Genomic DNA, 22,480 nt, shown 5'->3' on the forward strand with positions numbered 1-22,480 from the left:
TACCGTACCGCAGGTCAGTAACCCGTCCATTGGTGACTCATTAAATACAATAAAGGTTAAAGTTTACTGTTCGACATGTATGTAATTAAACTGTGTAGGTATGTTTAATTAAAATTGTATTGTCCGCGAGTATATCAGAAACTCCAACAGGATAAAAAATTGTGTTGGATTCCATTTATCGAGGATATAATGAGACAAGAATGGACTTTAAATTTAATGGCTTCCGCTGCGTGCCAACGTTACCCAATAATCAAGCTTATTATTTCCATATATGTAATAAAGAAAAGTTTCTAACAGTACACAGTATGTTTTAAGGATTTAAAAATTTAAATTCTTATTCAAACGTAGACATTCGTCACAAGTACATATTTAAATTAAATAAAAAATCCCCTGATATATATAAATTTTAGGAAAGTTTAAAAAACCCAGCGACAATTTATAGGTAAGAGGTGTTACGATTTCACATTATCTTAGGTAAGAACCAAATACTTAGTCTGGCCATAAATAGTGTTACAATTAAAAATTAACAAAATGTTACATTTGAATTTGGAATCTGTCATTTTTATGTGATTGATCATTGAGTTTTCTCATTTTGGCGCCAATACATTGTACAATATTTTTCGATATTAAAATGGAGTGGGGTGATATAGAATTTTTTTTTTATATTTATATATTAAACTAATACACTGTAAAATATGTTATGTGCAGTTTTATATCGCGCAGCCCGGACATACAACGACCAATATTTAAGCCTTGACCTGTTTAAGCTGTCGCGGAATATGGTTAAAAGGAGTATTAAGAATATCCATAGCGCAAAATCACCTGCATCATAAGCATACCCCACATACACACCTTCACGTACTTATACTCACTCTTACACCATCACACAACACAGCCAAATTAGGTATTATTTAGTTGAATGTATTGAATAATTTTTTTTTCTTGTTGTTTGTTTGATTTTGTAAATTTTTTAACCTTTTTGTAGTATTTTGTATTCCATCTCTGGCTATATTTTCAGTGTATCTGTTTGTAATTATACATAATTTATGTTAGCTGTAGGGTTACGAAATAAATAAATAAATAGAAAAACTGTTTTTTTTTGTTTCAGTATTTATGGCAAGACTAGTTATATTGCAGTGTTGTCCTTTTAGCTTGAGCAATGTGCATGGCACTCACATCCTTGAAGACGTATGGAACCCAGGCTGTGCACCAATAGACTTTCAGTCTATGCCCGTATTTATCACACGCTCATTCGATGAAGGAACACATCATGAGGAAACCGGCATGCCTAAGATGCAGAAGATTCAACCATCCAAAAATCTGAGTTCTACATTATTTTTGAAGTGAAACCTCTTTAGTATCGTTGTGATTTCAAACCGGATGCAACGGAAAAAGTAAAAAGAGACAGACACATAAATTCATAAGATTTAACGTGGAAGAAAATGAGAAAGGAAGCATTGTACAGTGTATAAACTTTAAACTAGTGTGTATACACGTTAAATCTTATGAATTTATGTGTCTGTCTCTTTTTACTGTCGCTTTTTCCGTTGCATTTCATCGAATTTCTTATTAAAAACTTTCATTATTTTAGTTTTTTCACCAAATTAAAGAATAATATTTAACTTATAAATTACAATTTAACATTAAAATTTAAAATATAATTTTTCTTTAAAGAAAAGTTTATTCCTACATTTAGATAATGAAAAAAGTCTAATTTTCATATTTCTTATTATAAAAACTTTAAATAATAAATAATAAAATAAAAATCACTTTATTTGACGAAAAACATTTGGTACTTACATTCTAAAGGTTATAAACATACAATATGCAACGAATCGTTGTGTTTTCACTATTAATTTTTAAAAAACTTTGTGTTTGAAGTTTTCACTTCTACCACGTGTGAATTGCACACATGATTTTTTTTTATTTACAAATATATATTTGTATTACTCGTCATATAAAATCGAAAGGAATTAAAAAAAAACAAATTTAGATTTTCCATAAAACAGTTTAATACACATACTAGTATATTTATTAAATACATTATTTACAAGTACGCCTGAACATAGAAAACTTTATCTCCCTCATAACTTTCCCTGCATAAATGGTTTAAGATATTCTTGAAAACTCTGATTAACAGGCTCAGCGTTGAGCGGTGATTTGAGAGCTTCTTCCATGAGTCGCTCGTACACTCTACCGTCGTAGGCTCCGAGGGTTGAGTGTAGTATCTATAATAAATATTTATAAAACTATCAATTATGTGCACGTAAATACAGGCAGTGGCGTAACAATAGGGTGGCAGGGCTGGCAAAATGCTACGGGCAAGAGATATTATGTTCTATGGATGAATGTGAAGTCTCCAATACACATTGTAGAGTATAACTCGTGCGCGATAAGTTGGGACCTTCTAGGAATGCGGCTCCCCGCCCGCTTCCCCTGCACTTCCCCGATGGCGCCCGTATTGTACCGTTCGCATCGCAAGTTTTTTACTAGGATTTTTAGTCTCGTTCTGGCTTACGTCACGTAATAATAGATACGAGTAAAATAAATGTATAAACTCAAACATTGTATTTTTATTCATTACAAAACGTTACCTTCCTTCACTTTCTGTGATACATAATTAAATAGTATTCTATTGTATTCAAATAGAGTAAAAAATAAAGATTAGATAAAAAACAGCATCGTCCCTGAGTAACATAATAAATTAGGTAAAAAAACAAGGACGAAGCCGCGGCGGCTGCTCGTTGTGTTCGCTTTTTTGCGGACGGTACAAACACGCCACTGTGACGTCACCGCGCTCAGGTCCCAACTTATCGCGCACGGGTTGTATAGTCTGAGAAGTTTGACAATTGACAGCTTACTACTTACACCATCCCTTATGTCGAATGCATCTACAAGGGCTACGGCGTTTGGTCGAAGTTCTACTAAAATGTCTTCATACCAGCTTTTCATATCTCGTATGTCGCTCTGAGCAATTGGAGCATACTGCAACAACATATTTGTGGCTAAGTTAATAATATTTATGTATTAGTATTGTATTTACTATTATGGTTATATAATCTTTATTTCTGTAAAAAAATATACAGAAACATTTATATACCCATAATTAATCTCTGAACAGTTAAAAAACACAAACAACAAGATATTATTTATACAACGAAACAACAATAATGAATAAGAAATTTAATAACACACACAAATCTATAATTTATTGTCAATCTTAATCACGCAAAACGTGTCTTAAAGGCGCCAAGGCATGTGTAATCGACGCAGGCTGGCTATTAAATAGTTTGTACGAATTTTTGGCAAGGCAAGATATTGCTCGCCTAGTGACCCGACTACTAATGTTTTGTTCTTGGTATAATTAGATTAGTATGGTCGTGCAGGACTTTATACGAGAGAACACAGATATTATATTTGAACAAATTTTGTATGTCAAGTAGATCAGTGTCACAAAATATTCTTGCTGATTGTGTTCTATGATTAAAGTGGAATATTAATTATACGAAATGATAAGAAATGTATATACTATATAATAGTTTCGTAAAGTGTTCTTAACTGAATTAATTTTAAAATAGCTAGCTTCGAACCGCGTGTATTTTAGCAAGATTTTACGACCTCTTCGACAATAATCATAATATTTCAGTCACATAAAACCATAACGTATAAATTATACACCGAAACCTCATAACACTATTTGTGACAAATATTTCTAAATTGATACCTGTAACAAATCCCCAACTTTCTCCAGAGCCCAGTAAACACCGTAAAGTTCAATTAATTTCTGCAAAACTTTACGCAACTCTGGGGACACTGTAGCCATTGCTTTATTCATCTCTTCGTAAAATGTTGACATGATGATAACACGACAATGTGCCTGAAGATAAAAACGCTGTTATTTAAGAAACAATAACTAAGCTTAAAATATAATAACTAAAATATATTATTAAAAGGAGTCCCTTTAGGCAAGGTTCCGAAGATAGGCTGCGTTTCCCGTTAGAATAGCTAAACTAATTCTTTATCCGAGGTAGCTGCCAGCTCTTAGGTCTCCTGTGATGTCGACTAACCTTTTAGCTATTTCCTTAAAAATCCTTATAGCAATATGTATTTATTCTAAGTTTCTTGCCAGTTCTCGTCGACGTCCTTGAATTGAGAACTGGCAGTAAATGTAAATTTAAAAGCATTTTTTTCTGACGTTCATTTGTATACATGTGTTCATTAAGTTCACGCTCAGTCGTGCACTATAAAATTTATTGCACTTGCTCTCACTGTGAAGGAAAATATCGCAAGGAAACCCTCATGACTCATACCCAAACATTGACGATATGTGTCGGGCACAGAAGGCTGGTCCCCTACATGTCCAAATGAAAACCAATCTGAGGCCAAAACCCAAGGTTATTGCGCAACTGGATTATTAATACTTATAATTAGTATAATGGGGAGAAAATTGTTAGCATGTTTGTGATAACTTAACTACTGAAGAAAATCTTTTAAACAGTATTAAGTAACAAAGTATTTTTGCGGCCGCAGAGCAGGCGGGAAAAATAAAGTGTTTAGTTACTATATTCATAACGACATGATTATAATAATTAAAAATGGATAAACTGAAACTAAATAAAAAAGTTTGGTGCCTGTGGCAGTGTACCTTTAATGCTGTCAGCATTTCCTCGCTATATTGCGATACTTATTCGTTGAGCGAGGAAAGCACCAGCTCTGGGGTCACCGGTACTACCAAGCGCCAACTTAAATCTTTAATAAGCGCCTGTGCACTTGAACCCCACGGCCCAAGAGTCTCTACTCCAAAGGGAACAAAATCGAAGTTGGAGGTAAGACTCTTATATTAGAGCCTTTTAAGTGTAAAATATAGTTCTAAATATACCTCAGCTGCAGATACGAGTTGCACTGACGTCATGTTCCAAGCATCTTCAAGGGCCATCCCATTAGATACTCTTTGCTGCATGTGATCCACGCTTGATGATATTTTGCTAGAAAAATACAGATGGTGAAGAAAAAAGCCATGGAAAGGGAAATAAATTTTTCTCAGGAAAATATATTTTATATGATCTGATTTAGGCAAAACGAACTATTAACTAAGTTCATTAAGATCTTACGGACTTACTTATCAGGACTTCTAACACCGTCAAAATCTTTTTAAATAGAAATTATTTTCTTTAACCAGCCTACAAAACTACTCCCATGAGTGCATTTAAAAAAAAAGATGAACACAAACCCCATGGCAACGATTTGAAATCCTTTAATGATGCATTCAATGGAATTCTGCCATTTCTCAATAAACCCTTTCGATCTTGCGATCTTTAGATACTCCACAGTTGGTGTTAACTTCGCTGTGTCAACATTCTGCCATGTCTTTACCAAAAACCTAAAAAAATCATCAATTATTAGTCACGTCACGTCTGCCGTCATGATCCCCACCTGGGCCTGTTATTACCAATGGCGATACACAACAATAAGTTTTTGTTCCGCTCGACCGGCGACATCTGGCGGATATTAAGAGAACTACATCGAACTTGCGTACAAAAACTACGTACTTAAATAAATTGTCTTTGTTCTGAACTTTTAAAATGTAAAACAAGCTAAACAAGCAATTAATACTCTATCCTAGTGTTTCCCAACCCCAAATTTGATTATGTTGGGCAGTTTTTCATTATTTTGAAAATTAACTTACTGTTTTTCGTTAACAATTTCCTTTCTTCCACAAACCTATCATTTAAGTTTCTTAAGTGAATTCTTTTTAATATCTCAACTTGTTTTACACAGGGCGGCATAAGAATTTTAGAAAGGCTAAGGGCATGGCACAGAAAGGGGTTGGGAAACACTCTATCATCTTTCGAGTCGCAACAACACGGATAGTCTGTAAGTTCTAGTGACGTTTTGTATGTAATTTATAAAAAGTTGTCTCAATATACGTATCCTTGGGATCATACACAAAGCTCAACATTTAAGTTGAGATCGCTATTGAAAGGCAGGAGGGTACAAAATCATATCATCGAGGGTATAACACCGCGGACTAATTACGGAAAAACAACGATATTATTTGAAGGAGCACAGTTGTTCAACAATTTACCAGAGGATTTAAAACAGTGCGATAATATGAATGTCTTCAAAAGATATCTAAAAGATTATTTGCAATCAGTGTAATGTTTCCAACGCTCTAGAGGCTACTAATATTATACATATAATTCAGAATTAAGTACTATATCTCATTGTAAGCGAACTAGTATTAAGTTCTTATGAAAAATAAAGTTCTTTAAACCTAAAATGTTGTGGAAAAAAGGGCGGGATCAATTAATTTTTTTTGATACTTAAAATTTATGAAATGTGTTTTGACTTCGGTGAATATAGGTCAATGCCTATATCTACCAGAAATATTCTTAGAAAAGACTAACTTATACTATACCAAAACGCATTGAAATAAAACTAATTTGAGTGTACGACCAACCAGGATCCAGAAGATTACCCACTCCTTATATGAAAATTGTATTCGTTTTTACAACAAACTCCCAAGCGAAATTAGAGAATTATCACTAAATAAATTCAAAGCCCTTGTTAAACGTTAATTAATTAATAAAACTTTTTATACATTTGACGAATACTTAAATGATCCTAATCCTTGGGATTGATTTGCTCCAGTTCAAACAATTTGTAGGAGTCAAAACTTAGCGATTAAAAAGAGTGGCGGAAAGTTTCTCGCCAGTTCTTCTTGCCCGCTATACGCCCTTGACTTGCGAACTGGTAGTAAATGTAAATTTACAATTAATTTAACTTCCTTTCTGACGTTCATAAGTGTACTTGTTTACCTATATGAAGAAAGTTATTTTGAGTTTGATTTATCTTTCAGTTTGTTATCATGTTTTATAATCCTCTGTACATACTTTTACTGCTAGCTTGGTAGGCCCAAAAAATAATTAAAATAAAATACCTAGCAGTCTGCAGTAACAGAACCGTATTCTCCCCTTCATATGTGCAAGCAGCGGTGACCAGGCCATATGTCAGGGGCAGATTTGAAGACTGCATATACCCGTGTCCACCGCAAGCTAAACGACATCGCTCTACGCAATTCGCAGTATCTGCTGTACTCACAGCTTTAAGACAACAGGCCAAAGCATGTAGCTGAAATTATTATTAAATCGTTCCATAACTACAATTTTAATTACACAGTTAGTTAAAAATAAACAGCTGTCTCTGTTAAAATAAAAATGAAATCATGAAATCCCTTCTCATAAACTTTTACCGTTATTATCGTACTTTTGCATGTCTTGGAAAGTACTTGTAGGAAAGTTTTTTTTGTATTATTTTAGCTTATTTCATGATCATATTAAAAAAAAATATTTTTATTATATAATTATCTATATGAGCGTCAGAATTTAAACCTTCTAAATTAACACTATCTGTATAGTTTAATTAATAAATAAATAAAATAAAATAAAAAAAATAAAAAATAAAAATAGCCTTTATTCGAGTACACTATAACTACAGTAAGACCATGTCTTTTAAGTTTTATACTTGTACTCGACCTCCGATGGAGTGAATGCCTCCTCCAGATTCTTCCACTTATCCCTATTTGTTGCAACAATTTTCCAGTTTTTTCCCGCTATCCCTTTTATATCATCTTCCCAAGTTTTCGGTGGGCATCTTTCTTCTTCCCACTGGGCCCTTCCAAGTAAGGGTCTTTTTGACCCATCTGCCATCACAAATGCGGCCAATGTGACCGGTCCATTTCCATTTTAGCCTTTTTGTATAAGTTACAACGTCTTTTATTTATGTACGACTTCGTATCACCTTGTTTTTTATTTTGTCTTTAAGCTTCAATTGAAGAATGGAGCGCTCCATAGCCCTTTGGCATACTCCAATCTTTTTTATTAACGCCTTGTTAAAAATCCAGGTTTGGCATCCGTATGACAGACATGGAAGTATGCATGTGTCCATGACTGTTCTTTTTATAGTTAAGTTAGGGTTGGATTTCAGTACTTCTTTTAAAGCCCAATATTTGTTCCATGCTAGGTTTACACGTCTGTTTGTTTCATCCACATGTCGGTTTTGACTAAACGATAGTATATAGTTTAATTAATATCAATTAAAATTGAAAATATGTATGTAATATATACCGAAACGCCGATAGTAAAATAACGCGGGACGTGTCAGGTGACGTAAGCAAAAGTCGGCGCGGGCGTTTGAGGTGCTCAAATTTATTCAAAGTATTAAATTTAATTTTAAAGTATTAATTTAAATAATCCTAGCCTGTTTTTTTCTACGTTATACAGATGTAATTATAATAAATTGATGATATAGGAAAAATATATGAAGATTTTCTATTTTTTGTGGTAGGTGTAAAATGAAACTAAAATAGTTTCCTCATGTATAGATTAAATAAATGATTCTAATAGTAAAACCCAAAATTGGTTAACGTAAAGCATAAACTGACTATAACAGTGATTTTTACCATTACATTCTAGACTTCCTACAAAATTACTTCGATACTAAAATTAATAGGTAATTACAATTACACAGTTGTGTTACCTACTTCCGGTAATCTGTTAAGATTTCCTCCACCCAGCTCTTCAGTCACAGCATTGAACGTGTCCCATAACTTGTTAGCTGTCACTCGCAATGCGTGCGTAGTCGCAATAGAAATGAAGACCTTGTGTTGTTGCGTTATATAGTCTAGAATCTGTGTCTCAGGCGCCCTGAAAATATGTCAATTGTCAACTGTATATGATATTTGGCCGCGAAATAATTAAAAAGGTTATAATGCATTTATTATAATTGTACAACGGTATTTATTAAAGTCAAATGTATGATTTAGTATTATTTTGATTCCCTAAAACTTACCGAGATCTCTGGGAACACTTATAATGTCTGTGATTTAATTCGTTAGTTCCTGAATATAATAAATAATAGTTTATGTGCTTGCTTTGATGTGCTTTAAAAGCGTGTATTTTAGTTTTTTTTAATTATTATTTATTTTTTATTTTTTAGTTAAATTTTTTTTATTTTTTTTTTCGGATTATTGCATTGTCATCGATCTTTGACAGGTGCGCAAAGTTTGAATTAAATGTGTCGGTTAAAAGTGGGTCAAAATCGAGTCCGAAGGAGTCGGTTACATACATACATACATACAAACTAACATACATACATACATACAGGTGAAGCTAATATAAAGCGTGTAAAAAAGGGCGTTTATAATGTTAAACTGTACAAATACTCACCCTTCCTTCATGTGACACTGCCGCCTAACCGCCGAATATCTAACAGCAATCGTCGAAGCTTTTGACAGGTAATTCACCATATCGAATACAATAACAACTCTTACAAACACCATAGCTCCATAAATAAGCTTACTATTCTTCGACTTCACATACGTTCCATCTTCCAAAACCTGGGCGTGCTTCATCAACATATGATTTCTGGGTATCCTTACATTATCTAACCCTAAGAAGCCATTATCAACCGAATTTAAACCCAGCTTAGCGCCAATGTCTCCTACTTTGATACCAGGCAACGGTGCGTGAGTTTCTTCGTCTCGTACTTGAAGAATAAATGAATGTACTCCGTGGCATTGTCCTTTTGTGTATAACTGTGCTACCACGATGCAGTAGTTAGCCGTATGTCCCACTGAAAATGGTATATAATAAATTCGAAAGTAAGTTTTTGTCTATGACTCGTTTCATTTTACTGTGACAGATCAAATTGGGTCGTGTGTCAAGTCTGTGATTGTCATATGAACTCGTGAACGGGTGCTACTTGTGGTGAGTGGTGACTGGTCGGACTTGAATTTGTGTATGCGGTGATGTTAGTTATTTCGACTATGTTTTGCGCGTTGTTCCCATAAAAATGTAAGTGCGTGCTCCAATTTCACCATGTCTTCTGCTGCAAATCTTTGTTTTTAATTTATTTTTATTATTATTAATTACACACAACGAGGTCACAAAGAGTACATTGTCTTCACATATAATTATTTAACAAATGTAACAAAATATTGTAAACCTATTTTAAAAGAGTAAGTGTGGAGTTTCTTGCCCATTCTTCTCCACACGAAACTACCTTTTGGAAGGGGCAACTAGAATCTTCTTTATATTTTTTTTTTTTGACGTTCAAAAGTGCCATTTTAGATGGTCTAATTGAAATAAATGATTTGACTTTGAACAAGCATTGTGTTAAACAAAAAGTTTATTGCCAGTTCTTCACTTCCGTTCTACGCCCTTGATTTGAAAACTGGCGGTAAATGTAAATTTAGAAGCAATTGATATATACATATATGTATATATTCATTTTTTGACGTTCATAAGTGTACATTTTGTTAGCTATATGAATAAATTATTTTTGAATTTTGAATTTTGTACCAGAAATGACCAATTGCAATAAAAAGTAACGCGCCGTTCTGTCACCTTTCATTTTACTGAGATTAGATAAAAGCTAAGTGTATAAATGAAGAGAAATATGTGCATTTTATAGCCAAACTTTTACTATCATACTCACATCCTCCAGGCCACCACTTGTACGAGGTGAGAGTGGGTGTGTTGAGAACAAACTCTTTGGTGGATGGATCGTACGTAGCTGTCGTTTCCAGTCCGCGGATGAATGTACCGTGGCCCAACTCGGTCTATAATATATAAAATACTAGCAGACTCGGCCAAGCTTTGGCTAAAGTTTATGTTATATTACATAGTAGTAAACTATTCAAGGGAAACGGTAGGAGAACACCAGTCATGGGGACCCATGGGAACCATGCCTTTTTGGTGGTTATGCCATTAAATTGTAGCTTATGTGAAACGTTGGTACTTTCAATTTGTGTTTATTTGAGAGTCACAATGTTTCAAATTGTGACTGTCAAATAATAAACAAATAATTCGCAATAAAATAATTTTACGGGTATAAATGAAGATGTAAGCTATCCTATCTTTTAAGTTAGTTAAATCTGCACACGGTATGCAAATTTGATTGAAATCGGTTAAGTAGTTTAGGAGTCCATAGCGGACAAACAACGTGACACGTAATTTATATATATTAAGATTTAAACGTCTTGTTCATATATTTTATACAAATTTAAAAGTTTAGATTTCCGAGACTTAGTGGGAGGGAAAAAGGAAGATATGGGAATTTAATGTATTTAATTGTCATTAATATATTAAAAATGTCTAAATGTTTTTTTTATTTTTTTATTTATTTCTTCGATAATAAAAACACGTGGCATTTTAATTTACAATTGGTCATGTGAGATTTCAATAAATTATTTTGCATAAAATACTAATATTTCATAAATTCTCTTTACGAAATTTTAATAGAATTTCTATAAGGTAATTTAACCTTCTCATTCTCTCTCAATCGCTCTCTCCCTTTTCTTAGACAAAAACGCTGCACATCTTCGTGACGTTCCGTAAAAGTTTTACCCTCATGCGCCTAAAGAAGTTTCACTTCAAAATTAAGCAAAATAGGTAATTTCTTATTTACGTACAACAACAAATTTATGGCCTAAAGTTCTAAGCGAATAACTTTAAATTAAATTGGTTCAGGATAAGTAAATTTGGAGATGTGTGATAGATCATGTTCTATTGATTTGTTTTCTTATTTAAATACCCTTCTGATCGTCAAGACTTGCTTAAATTACCTGAGCGTAAGTTCCAATTATGCTGGAGTTCCACGCTCGAGGCATCCATTGGGCTTGCTGTTCTTCCGTTCCTTGGTTGAGAATAGCTGGCATGAACATGATGTAGTGGACACCCATGGGTGAACCATCGCGGGTCTGCGCTGATGCCAATAGAGCAGTTATCACGTCTCTGAATATAATTTAATTTAGTAAATCAAAGAGATAGGAACCCAGCTTACACAATGTTAGCTTAAAAGATAGATAAAAGAGATGTAAATATAGATTTAAATCGTATTTTATATATATATATGAATATAAATATAATAATATCTAATATATAAAATTCTCGTGTCGCAATGTTTGTTCCTACTCCTCCGAAATGGCTCGACCGATTCTTATGAAATTTTTTATGCATATTCAGTAAGTTTGAGAATCGGCTACTATCTATCTATTCTTCAAACCCTTAAGTGATAAGGGGCGTCCATTCCATATCACTATATAGAAAAAAAAATTATTATGTGGCATTGACTCTACGATTAACACCAATTTTTTATTATAATAGATAGTTATTTTAATGAAAAAAATGTTTCCTAGAAATAATATACGTGGCAAAACAACGTTTGCCGGGTCAGCTAGTAATTTATAATATTTTAACGCTGATGAGCTGGGTTTGTGAATAATAAGGACTGGATCAAAACGAAGGAGAGTTATAGGATCAGAAGGTTATTTCCCAATCAGTGAACACGCTCATTTATTGGTATGTGTCTTGGCGCCGTCTTCGCAGACGTTATTACTAGGTATATTAATAGTTATACTAGGTACTAGGTATATTACTAGTTATACTAGGAACTAGGTATATCACTAGTTATACTAGGTACTAGGTATATTACTAGTTAATAGAATTGACAAATAAAGAATTCAGGTGTGGAATCTAAAACACGATAATTTTTGCAAGCTAAAGAAGTCGCGAGAATTATTTAAAGTGTACTAATCGATTGCTGTTTCAGTTAATAATAATAAAACTATACACAAAAAAAGTTATTAAAAAAAATTCAATTCTTGATAAATGTCTGTGTGGTAATTTGGTGTTAATTAAAAACATTGTCATTATACAGTACCCAACAGTTAATAAAAACGTTATTATTCAATAATTTACATTTGCGTGGAAACCTGTTTTCATAATACCTAAAGATATATAATATTCAATAAGAATAAACTCCAAACATTACATCATCCGCATTTTAATTTGACTTTTTTGTCCTATGCATAAAATTTACAAAAAATAACCCAGACAATTACGTCAATTGCTGAAAAACAACCACTTTTTTTTTAATTACGGCGCTCAATGCTTACATTGCCACGATTCAAAGACATGGGGAAAACTAAAAAAAACGTCTGTATAGTGTGGCTGATTCTATCGCGTACCGGCTGCATCGGCCGCCGTCACCGATCTTGCCAGAGAGATGTGAATACGCAGTATGCGTTCTGTCCCACTCTAACGCACCTGCGCTACGTCACCGATCACGCCCGAGCGATGTGAGACGCAGTAAGCGTTCTGTCCCGCTCTAACGCGTATTGGCACTTATATTACGTTATCGTGTGTTAGGTGTTTATTTTCGTCCTTCCTTGTCTAACAATTGATGTTATGCGTGAACTATCTTTCACTCTACCCTAAATATTTATCATCTTTAACAGCAGGTTACCATTATTTGCGGCCAGATTTAACTAAGCACCGATATACGATAATTAATAGAAAAAAATTACCTTCGATTTGATATATAATTAATAAATGTACGTTATGAACGTATAATTGTATCGAAATCATACCTGTTTACACCTGGCTACCTAAGAAGTGCGGCCAGGTAATCAACGGCACCCGTGATTTTTTAAAATCTTTATGTAAATTGCCGTGATGTAGACGATATTTTATTTAAATAACAAGTGAATGAAATGTTTTCCCAAAAATCAATTCAAAATAATTTCATTAAAAATACTAGCGGCCAAATTTTGATAGGCACCCTGGTAGATACATTCTCCTAATTATAAATAAACATAAAAATTTTGTTTATAGCAAATAACAGATGAGCGCACTAATCCTGCAGCCGGATCTTAGACCATAAGTAACCATTTTTATATTTTTTTGTTGGTAATAAGTAATAAGTAATAACTAATAAGCACATTATGTTAATTTTATATTCACATAAAAAAAGACTATTGTATATTATCAAAACTTATTTTACCTTCTATGTAATGAATATAACTTTTATTACACTCCTTAAAATGAGCCTATACACGCTGCCGCGGGGTAAGTTATTCGCCTGAAGGTCACTGGAGTGATTGAAGGACGTAGTAAGGTTTCGCCTTCCCCGGGAATACGATTTTTTACCCTAGTCTGAATTGGCTTTGCCGCGAGGGCAGGGTTTAATAATAATAATAAATCTTTTTTTTATCATTTTTTTTAAATGATATACTATAAGTATCTACTATATAAAAATAAGTCGAGTTTTCCTTCCTGACGCTATAACTCCAGAACGCACGAACCGATTTCCACGGTTTTGCATTCTTTGGAAAGGTCTCGGGCTCCGTGAGGTTTATAGCAAAGAAAATTCAGGAAAAATTTCAATCTCACTTCAATTTTCTTCATCTTTTAATCACCAAACGAAATGTTACATAAAACGAAGCCATCTGGTGGCGAAACGGAGTTCGCTGGGTTTGCTAGTAAGCTATAGTTATTGGATCATCCGGACCCGTTAGAACGTGTCAGGGCCACCTGCGGGCCTTTTTTGACGGGAAGGGGTAATAGTATCCATATTGTATCCTCCTATAGCGACAGTGATACCGATTCTGACGTTTTTGTATGCAAGGCTTCAATTTCTCTTAATATCCGTAGCGCTGATATCGCAACCTTGAAATCATGCGGTACTGTCATTGTGTTTTTTTTTTATAGAACGTGGGGCAAACGGACAGGACGCTCACCTGATGTCAAGTGATACCCAACCGTAGACATTCTCAATGCCAAGGGCTCGCGAGTGCGTTGCCGGTTCAGAATTGGTACGCTTCTTGAAGGTGCAGTGTTGGCCTAGGGGTTTCAGCGTGCGACTCTCATCCCTGAGGTCGTAGCTTCAATCCCCGGCTGTGCACCAATGGACTTTCTTTCTATGTGCGCATTTAACATTCGCTCGATCGGCGAAGGAAAACATCGTAAGGAAACCTGCTTGCCTTAGACCCAAAAAGTCGACGGCGTGTCTCAGACACAGGAGGCTGATCACCTACTTGCCTATTAGATTGACAAACGATTATGAAACAGATACGCCACAGTTTTTTTTTTTGAAGGACCCTTAGTCAAATTGGTTCGGAAATACTTCAGTAGGTAGGTATCGCTTTCGGTTTTGCTATGGGAAGAGTAGAGCCAGAGCCAACTAAGAGTGGCGGTTTTAACCAAGCTCTCTAGCCATATAATAAAAAAACAAGTATTACGATCCCTGTTAACAATTCAAAATTAATTACCTGTAATCTGTAACTGATGTTTTCCCTTCTTCTTGCATCTGCCGAACTATACCGAATAGTATCACAGAATTTTTTATAGCGCTCTCATACTTCTCTTTGTGACTCAAATATTCTTCCGGGACGCCGTCGAGGTCTTTAGTCCTACTCAGTAAAACTTTTTCTGGAAAATATACGTGAGGGATATTATATTTAGTGAGGTAATCCACTTCATAGATTAAACTAATTAAGAAACTTATATACTATGACACCCGTAAGTTTCGAGATCATACAACCACTTAATAAGTAATATAATGTAGGTGATTGATTAACGTGTCGTATTGAAACAGTGATGTGTTCAGACAAGAACATATCAGAATAGTTACGGTCGTGTGTTCTGAAAAGAACAGTTTCATCGTGTCGTAAGACACGGTAATTTGCCCTGACAAGGGCAGTTGTCAAACGTTTTCGTCGTGAAACAAGAATAATATGTCCTGAAAAGGACAGTTGTTAGACGTTTAGTCGAGATACGATAATTTGTCCTGAAAAGGACAGTTTTCAGCGTTATCGTATTGCTACGATACCGAAGTGTTCTGAGAAGAACACGTTCGTACGCTTCGACGGCTGCGTGCAGAAAAAGGCCAACTTTTTGCCGCGCCGCAGTTTTATCGCCTACTCTGGTACCTGCGCAACCAATCAACGCTCCGCATCTTGGCACCACATGTCAATATTAGTTGTAAGTGTAGGATAATTTTTAAGTATAATTGTACACAGTTTTGTAAATAAAATCATTCATTATTCCATCTACACCTCTTCTCTACAAGTAATTAGGGAGTTTTATTTTAACATCGACCAAGTAATTCTGAACCAGTCAACCCGAAGCAACATCCCTAAAGTGGTGACCCCGAGAAGAACAACCCGAGAAGAACAAACCCGAGAAGAACATCAAGAACATTGAAGATGTCGACAACAGAAAATTCCGGTGCAGAGCGTCTAACTTCATCAACACCGTCGAGCCAGGAAGCCTCCGGTATTTCACTGTCGCTCCGCGTGCCACCACCGCATCCGCAACAGCCAACCATCGACACACTCATCGGTGAAATAAGAAGATTGTCTTCGGAAGTTGCTGAGCTACGAGCACAACCTTGCGACAACCATCGCAACCGTCGCCCTCGCCACCGTTTACAATCACGCTCGCAGAACGCATCTACAAATCGTAACGAAAACCAACGAGAGTCGCAGATAGAAGACCGAAGTCGCAAAAAGTCTCCAATGCCATACTGCTACTACCATCATCGCTACGGTATGGACGCGAAGAAATGCGCACCACCATGCAGTGTCAAGCCTATTAACGAGTCGGAAAACTAAAAGTAACGCTGGCCGCGGCGGGAACTGGCGTTACCGAATCATCACACCGCCTTTTCGTTACCGACAGGGTAACAAAACTTACCTTTTTGGTCGACACAGGAGCCAATATCTCCGTGCTACCAAAGAAAAAAGGCTCACGCGAAAAACCACTGCCATTTCAACTCTACGCCGCCAACAACACTGTAATTCCTACATACGGAGAGAAGTCACTCACACTCGATCTTAACCTTCGAAGACCATACACATGGAAATTCGTCGTAGCAGATGTGTCCAAGCCAATCCTGGGAGCAGATTTCTTACAGTACCACCACCTAATTGTCGACGTAAAAAATCGACGATTGATCGACGGGAAAACACAGCTGGTAACTAACGCTCAACTCAGTACTGCGGGCATACCTACAGTTCGCAGTATAGACATTGAGCAAAATTACCACAGCATTCTAGCAGATTTCCCAGGCACAACTAGACTCACTTCAATGAAGCTAAGTCCTAAACATTCCGTCGAACACTTCATTGAAACAAATGGACCGCCTCTTCACTGCAGACCACGCCCCATTGCGCCGCATCGCTACGAAATGGTCAGGAAAGAATTTCAGAACATGATAAATCAAGGGTTATGCAGACCAAGCAAAAGCCCTTGGGCATCACCTCTTCACGTCGTGCCTAAGAAGAGTGGAGAGTTACGCGTGTGTGGCGATTACCGAAGGCTCAACGCCATAACCAAGCCCGATCGGTATCCCATACCACGCATACGTGATTTCACTTACCAACTCGCAGGGAAGAAAATTTTCTCCACACTTGACCTCAACCGCGCCTACCAACAACTGCCAGTCAGCGAGCAAGATGTGGAGAAAACCGCCATCATAACACCATTCGGCCTTTTCGAGTTCCCGCGCATGTGTCCTGGTCTAAAGAACGCCGGCCAGACATTCCAACGCTTTATTCACGAAGTACTGCGCGAACTCGACTTTGTATTCCCTTTCGTTGATGATCTGCTGATAGCGTCAATCGACGAGGAAGAGCACCGAAAACACCTACGCACCGTATTACAGCGACTAGAAGAATACGGTGTTACCATCAACCCATCAAAATGTGTTTTCGGCCAGCCAACTGTCAAATTCCTCGGTCACCAAGTCACGGCGGAAGGAATACAGCCACCCCAAGAGAAGGTACAGGCTATCACAGACTTTCCAAAGCCACAAACCGTAGAAGAGCTGCGACGTTTTCTCGGTATGATAAACTTCTACCGCGAAAATATCAAAGACGCCGCCACCATACAAGCGCCGCTAAATACCTACCTGCACAACATCAAGAAGCGTGACAAAACTAAGATCGACTGGACCGCTGAATCGACGCAAGCGTATGAAGCATGTAAAGAGAGCATAAAAAACGCCGCTTTACTCGCTCATCCGTCTCACCATGCGACGCTTGCTATATTCAGCGACGCGAGTGACAAAACAGCTGGTGCCGCACTAAATCAATTTGTGAACAACACATGGCAACCACTCGGCTATTTTTCGAAGAAATTCAGCGACGCACAGACTCGCTACAGTACATATGATCGAGAGCTACTCGCCATCTATATGGCTGTCAAACACTTCCGAAAAATGTTCGAGGGACGTGAAATAATAATATACACGGACCACAAGCCACTAACTTTCGCTTATACAAAATCAAATACAAACAGCGAATCACCGAGACGCACCCGACAACTACTTTTTATCAGCGAATTTACCACTGATATACGACACGTCAGTGGGTCTCAAAATGCAGCCGCAGACGCATTATCACGCATCGACGCAATCACGTGTCCATCGCCGATTGACTACAATCAACTTGCAATAGCTCAAGAGCGCGATAGCGATAAAATTCAAGCACTCGGTTTACAGAGCAACTTATCTTTTAAGGAAGTAAACCTGCCCGCGTCAAACATTAAATTACTCTGCGAAACTTCAACCTCATACATACGTCCGTACCTACCTAAAGAATACCGACGTACCGCATTCGACGCAGTACATAACGTTAGCCACCCTGGAATAAAGACCACGAGGAAATTAATTACGCAACGCTACTTTTGGCCCTCAATGAACGCAGATGTCGGCAAGTGGGCAAAAGTATGCCTACAGTGTCAGCGCGCCAAAATACAACGCCACACAACAAGTCCATTATCAATTTTTTCACCAACCGAACGATTCGAACACGTGCACATCGATATCGTTGGTCCGCTACCTACCGCGGCCACCGGTCATCGATACCTCGTGACAATGATCGACAGAGCGACGAGATGGCCCGAAGCATACCCATTATGCGAAATAACAGCCGAAGACGTCGCCAAAGCAGTGTACGAAGGTTGGATTCCCCGTTTCGGTTGCCCTGCTACAATAACAACGGACCAAGGACGCCAATTCGAAAGCAGAGTATTTGCATCTCTTTCTCGCTTACTCGGCATCGAAAAAACGCGTACAACTTCATACCACGCACAATGTAACGGTATCATCGAACGATGGCACCGTGTCCTTAAGGCCGCATTAAAGGCAAGACTACAGACTGCAAGAAGCTGGATCAACGAGCTACCAACCGTCCTACTCGGATTACGCGCCGCTATGCGAAGTGACACCGGCGTAAGCGCCGCCCAACTTACCTACGGATGCAACATACGCTTACCCGGTGATTTCTTATCAACGACCCGCGATAACGTCATTATGGACTCTGCCTACATCGATCAGCTGCGCGACGCAATACGTAACTTGCAACCAATGCCTAACCAACCACACAGCAACACAAAACCTATATTCATACACCGCGACCTGCAAACATGTGAATACGTATTCGTACGCATAGACGCCGTAAAGAAGCCATTACAAGCACCCTACGACGGACCCTATCGCGTGCTGAAACGAGACAGCAAGATATTCACGCTGCAGTTACCTAACCGTGAAACAAAGATCTCTATTGATAGACTCAAACCCGCCTACACAATCGCCGAGCCAGATGTGCCCACTGATACAATACCGAGTACCTGCAACAAGCAAATCACATCAAGTGCGAACGAAACACATGAACCATTAAATAACCTGAAACATCAAAACGACAACAACCTGAAACATCAAAACGATAACAACCTGAAACATCAAAACGACAACGACCTGAAACAACAAGACATTGGGAACAACACAATACCTACAAGGACAACTCGCCGAGGCCGCGTTATACGCCTGCCGGTACGCTTCGCTAGAGGGGGAATCCTGTAGGTGATTGATTAACGTGTCGTATTGAAACAGTGATGTGTTCAGACAAGAACATATCAGAATAGTTACGGTCGTGTGTTCTGAAAAGAACAGTTTCATCGTGTCGTAAGACACGGTAATTTGCCCTGACAAGGGCAGTTGTCAAACGTTTTCGTCGTGAAACAAGAATAATATGTCCTGAAAAGGACAGTTGTTAGACGTTTAGTCGAGATACGATAATTTGTCCTGAAAAGGACAGTTTTCAGCGTTATCGTATTGCTACGATACCGAAGTGTTCTGAGAAGAACACGTTCGTACGCTTCGACGGCTGCGTGCAGAAAAAGGCCAACTTTTTGCCGCGCCGCAGTTTTATCGCCTACTCTGGTACCTGCGCAACCAATCAACGCTCCGCATCTTGGCACCACATGTCAATATTAGTTGTAAGTGTAGGATAATTTTTAAGTATAATTGTACACAGTTTTGTAAATAAAATCATTCATTATTCCATCTACACCTCTTCTCTACAAGTAATTAGGGAGTTTTATTTTAACATCGACCAAGTAATTCTGAACCAGTCAACCCGAAGCAACATCCCTAAAATAACTTCACCTTTGACCTCCTATTGAAATACCTAGTGTTTTTTCTTAAACGTTAACACGTTTTGTGGTCGCGCCTCTCGGAAATGATTATATTATTATACATTATCTATAATTTTATTAAGATACATAGTAATAATAAAAAGAAAATTATATCTAAAAAAGTTTGGTCCCTGACCTCTAACTCCGGCGGCATTTTGTCGCTGTATTGCGATAATTATTCGTTGAGCGAGGAAAGCACTAGTTCTGGGGTCACCAGTACTAACTACCAGGCTTAAATCTTAAATTAATGAGCGCCTGTGCGCGAACCCCACGGCCCAAGAGTCTCTACTCCAAAGAGAACAAAATCGAAGTTGGAGGAAAGACTTATACTTGAGCCGATATTATTTAATAGATATACGAATATTTGGTAGATATACGATGATAAGGGTGTCCCTAGCCTTTTTTATTTGTCGCATAACTTCGCGCTGTGACTTATTAAGGCAGGACTCGGCTAGTAGAATTACGATAATTTAATTGAGATTTATAAAAAGATATCAAAAATAACTGGTTTACAAATTATTATATAGCGTTATAATGCTCAACATAATAACATAGAGGTATATATCTTGCTATGAGAACTAAATATGGTTATTAGTGTCAGTCACCTCTTTCCCTTCTAGCGTCAGTTCTGTCCCGTCCACCGTCGATCAAAGTTGTCAATTCTGCAATTTTAAACGTACACTTATCGCGTTCTCTTTGCAAATCTTCATTTATTTTTGCCATTTTGACACACGACAACCCAACGCTCTAGCGCACAACTAACTGTACACTGAGAAGCAAGTTTCACCGATGTAAAACATACATGAAGCGTATTTATCATTTATGACTAACATATGTAAATGTACTGATTTAATTATTTATTTAACTCATTACTAACAGAAAACTTAATTAAGGCAACGACCTTATCGCTTAGAAGTCAAAACATAATAGACTTAGCATATTAATATATTTTTTGTAATTAATTGCACATATATATATTCGTAGACGATCGTACAAATGGCGTGGTGAGGTTTAGATAGATTTATATTGAAGCGTGCACACTTCACTTAGCACTAGTAGGTTATTAGACACTGATGGAATTTATCGTAACTCGGCTGGACCGGATCATTTCGCATTCTTTTAAACCTAACCCATTTAATTGCCAGTCATGGCTCATTAACAATTATATAACAAGGTCATAACTTAAAATGCTGGAGTGTTTAGAGTTAAATCATAAATGAACTAATATAGATACTAGCTGACCTGACAAACGTTGTTTTGCCATGTATATTATTTCTAGGAAACATTTTTTTAGCGTAATAAAAATAACTATCTACTACAATAAAAATATGGGTTGATCTTAGAGGGGAGAAAATTAAGGGTTGTATGTATATTTGTATACTGTATCGTAAAAAAATAAAAACAAAATATTTTATCAAAAAAAAAATAAAAATTTAGTGGACCACCCTTAACATTTAAGGGAATTAAAAATAGATGTTGTCCGATTCCTAGACTTACCAAATATGCTTAAATTTCATAAGAATCGGTCGAGCCGTTTCGGAGGAGTATGGGAACGAAAATTGTGACACGAGAATTTTATATACATATTAATGAAGATAAACCTTCTAGAAGTCGCGCGGTGCTCTGGGCCGGCGAGATAGCTGTGTAGGTTACCATATTTCCAATGAATTAGAAAAGGTCACATTCTCTAATGGAAGGTGAAAATTCCGCAATGGCAATACCTGTTAAGTTTGAAATGCTTTGGAATGCTTAATCAAATGACTTCTGCCCAAAATAAGGATCCTCGACTAAGGATTTGAAGTCGTATTGGAAAATAAATCATCTTTTAAATATTTTTTTAACAATGCAAATCTCCACCACCCCTAAAACGCCCCAAGTTTCTCATCAGTTTCCATACCCACATAACTCTCACCGTTTCCGTCGAATTTTAAGTTTAGTTGAATTTTAAGTATGATTATACACATCAATTTTAAGTTCGATCGCGAGTGAAACACCAAAGTCGCTCTTGTTGGCGGCCATCTTTTTTTACCATGTAGAGGTTTTACCAATGATTGCTCAAGGTTTTCTACAACTTTTGTTAAAACATCTCAATTCGATCACATACGCTTTTGTCAGGCCGTTTCTATGGAAGATAAAAAGTTCCACATTTCATAAATTTT

General features: G+C 36.8%; 1 protein-coding gene across 1 annotated transcript; it reads right to left on the reverse strand.

Moving 5' to 3' along the window:
* Nucleotides 1–1,988: 1,988 nt before the first annotated feature.
* Nucleotides 1,989–21,155, reverse strand: LOC125059651 (probable peroxisomal acyl-coenzyme A oxidase 1). The gene is made up of 12 exons (XM_047664166.1): nucleotides 20,927–21,155; nucleotides 15,113–15,272; nucleotides 11,627–11,795; nucleotides 10,498–10,621; nucleotides 9,228–9,633; nucleotides 8,543–8,705; nucleotides 6,941–7,131; nucleotides 5,231–5,380; nucleotides 4,880–4,985; nucleotides 3,725–3,877; nucleotides 2,869–2,985; nucleotides 1,989–2,228 (listed from the first exon to the last, which is right to left on the reverse strand). The coding sequence occupies exons 1-12, from the start codon at nucleotides 21,042–21,044 to the stop codon at nucleotides 2,085–2,087; spliced, it is 2,001 nt and encodes a 666-aa protein (XP_047520122.1). The 5' UTR covers nucleotides 21,045–21,155; the 3' UTR covers nucleotides 1,989–2,084.
* Nucleotides 21,156–22,480: the final 1,325 nt, after the last annotated feature.

This window comes from Pieris napi, chromosome 20 (genome assembly GCF_905475465.1).
Source record: "Pieris napi chromosome 20, ilPieNapi1.2, whole genome shotgun sequence".
Classification (NCBI taxonomy): Eukaryota; Metazoa; Arthropoda; class Insecta; order Lepidoptera; family Pieridae; genus Pieris; species Pieris napi.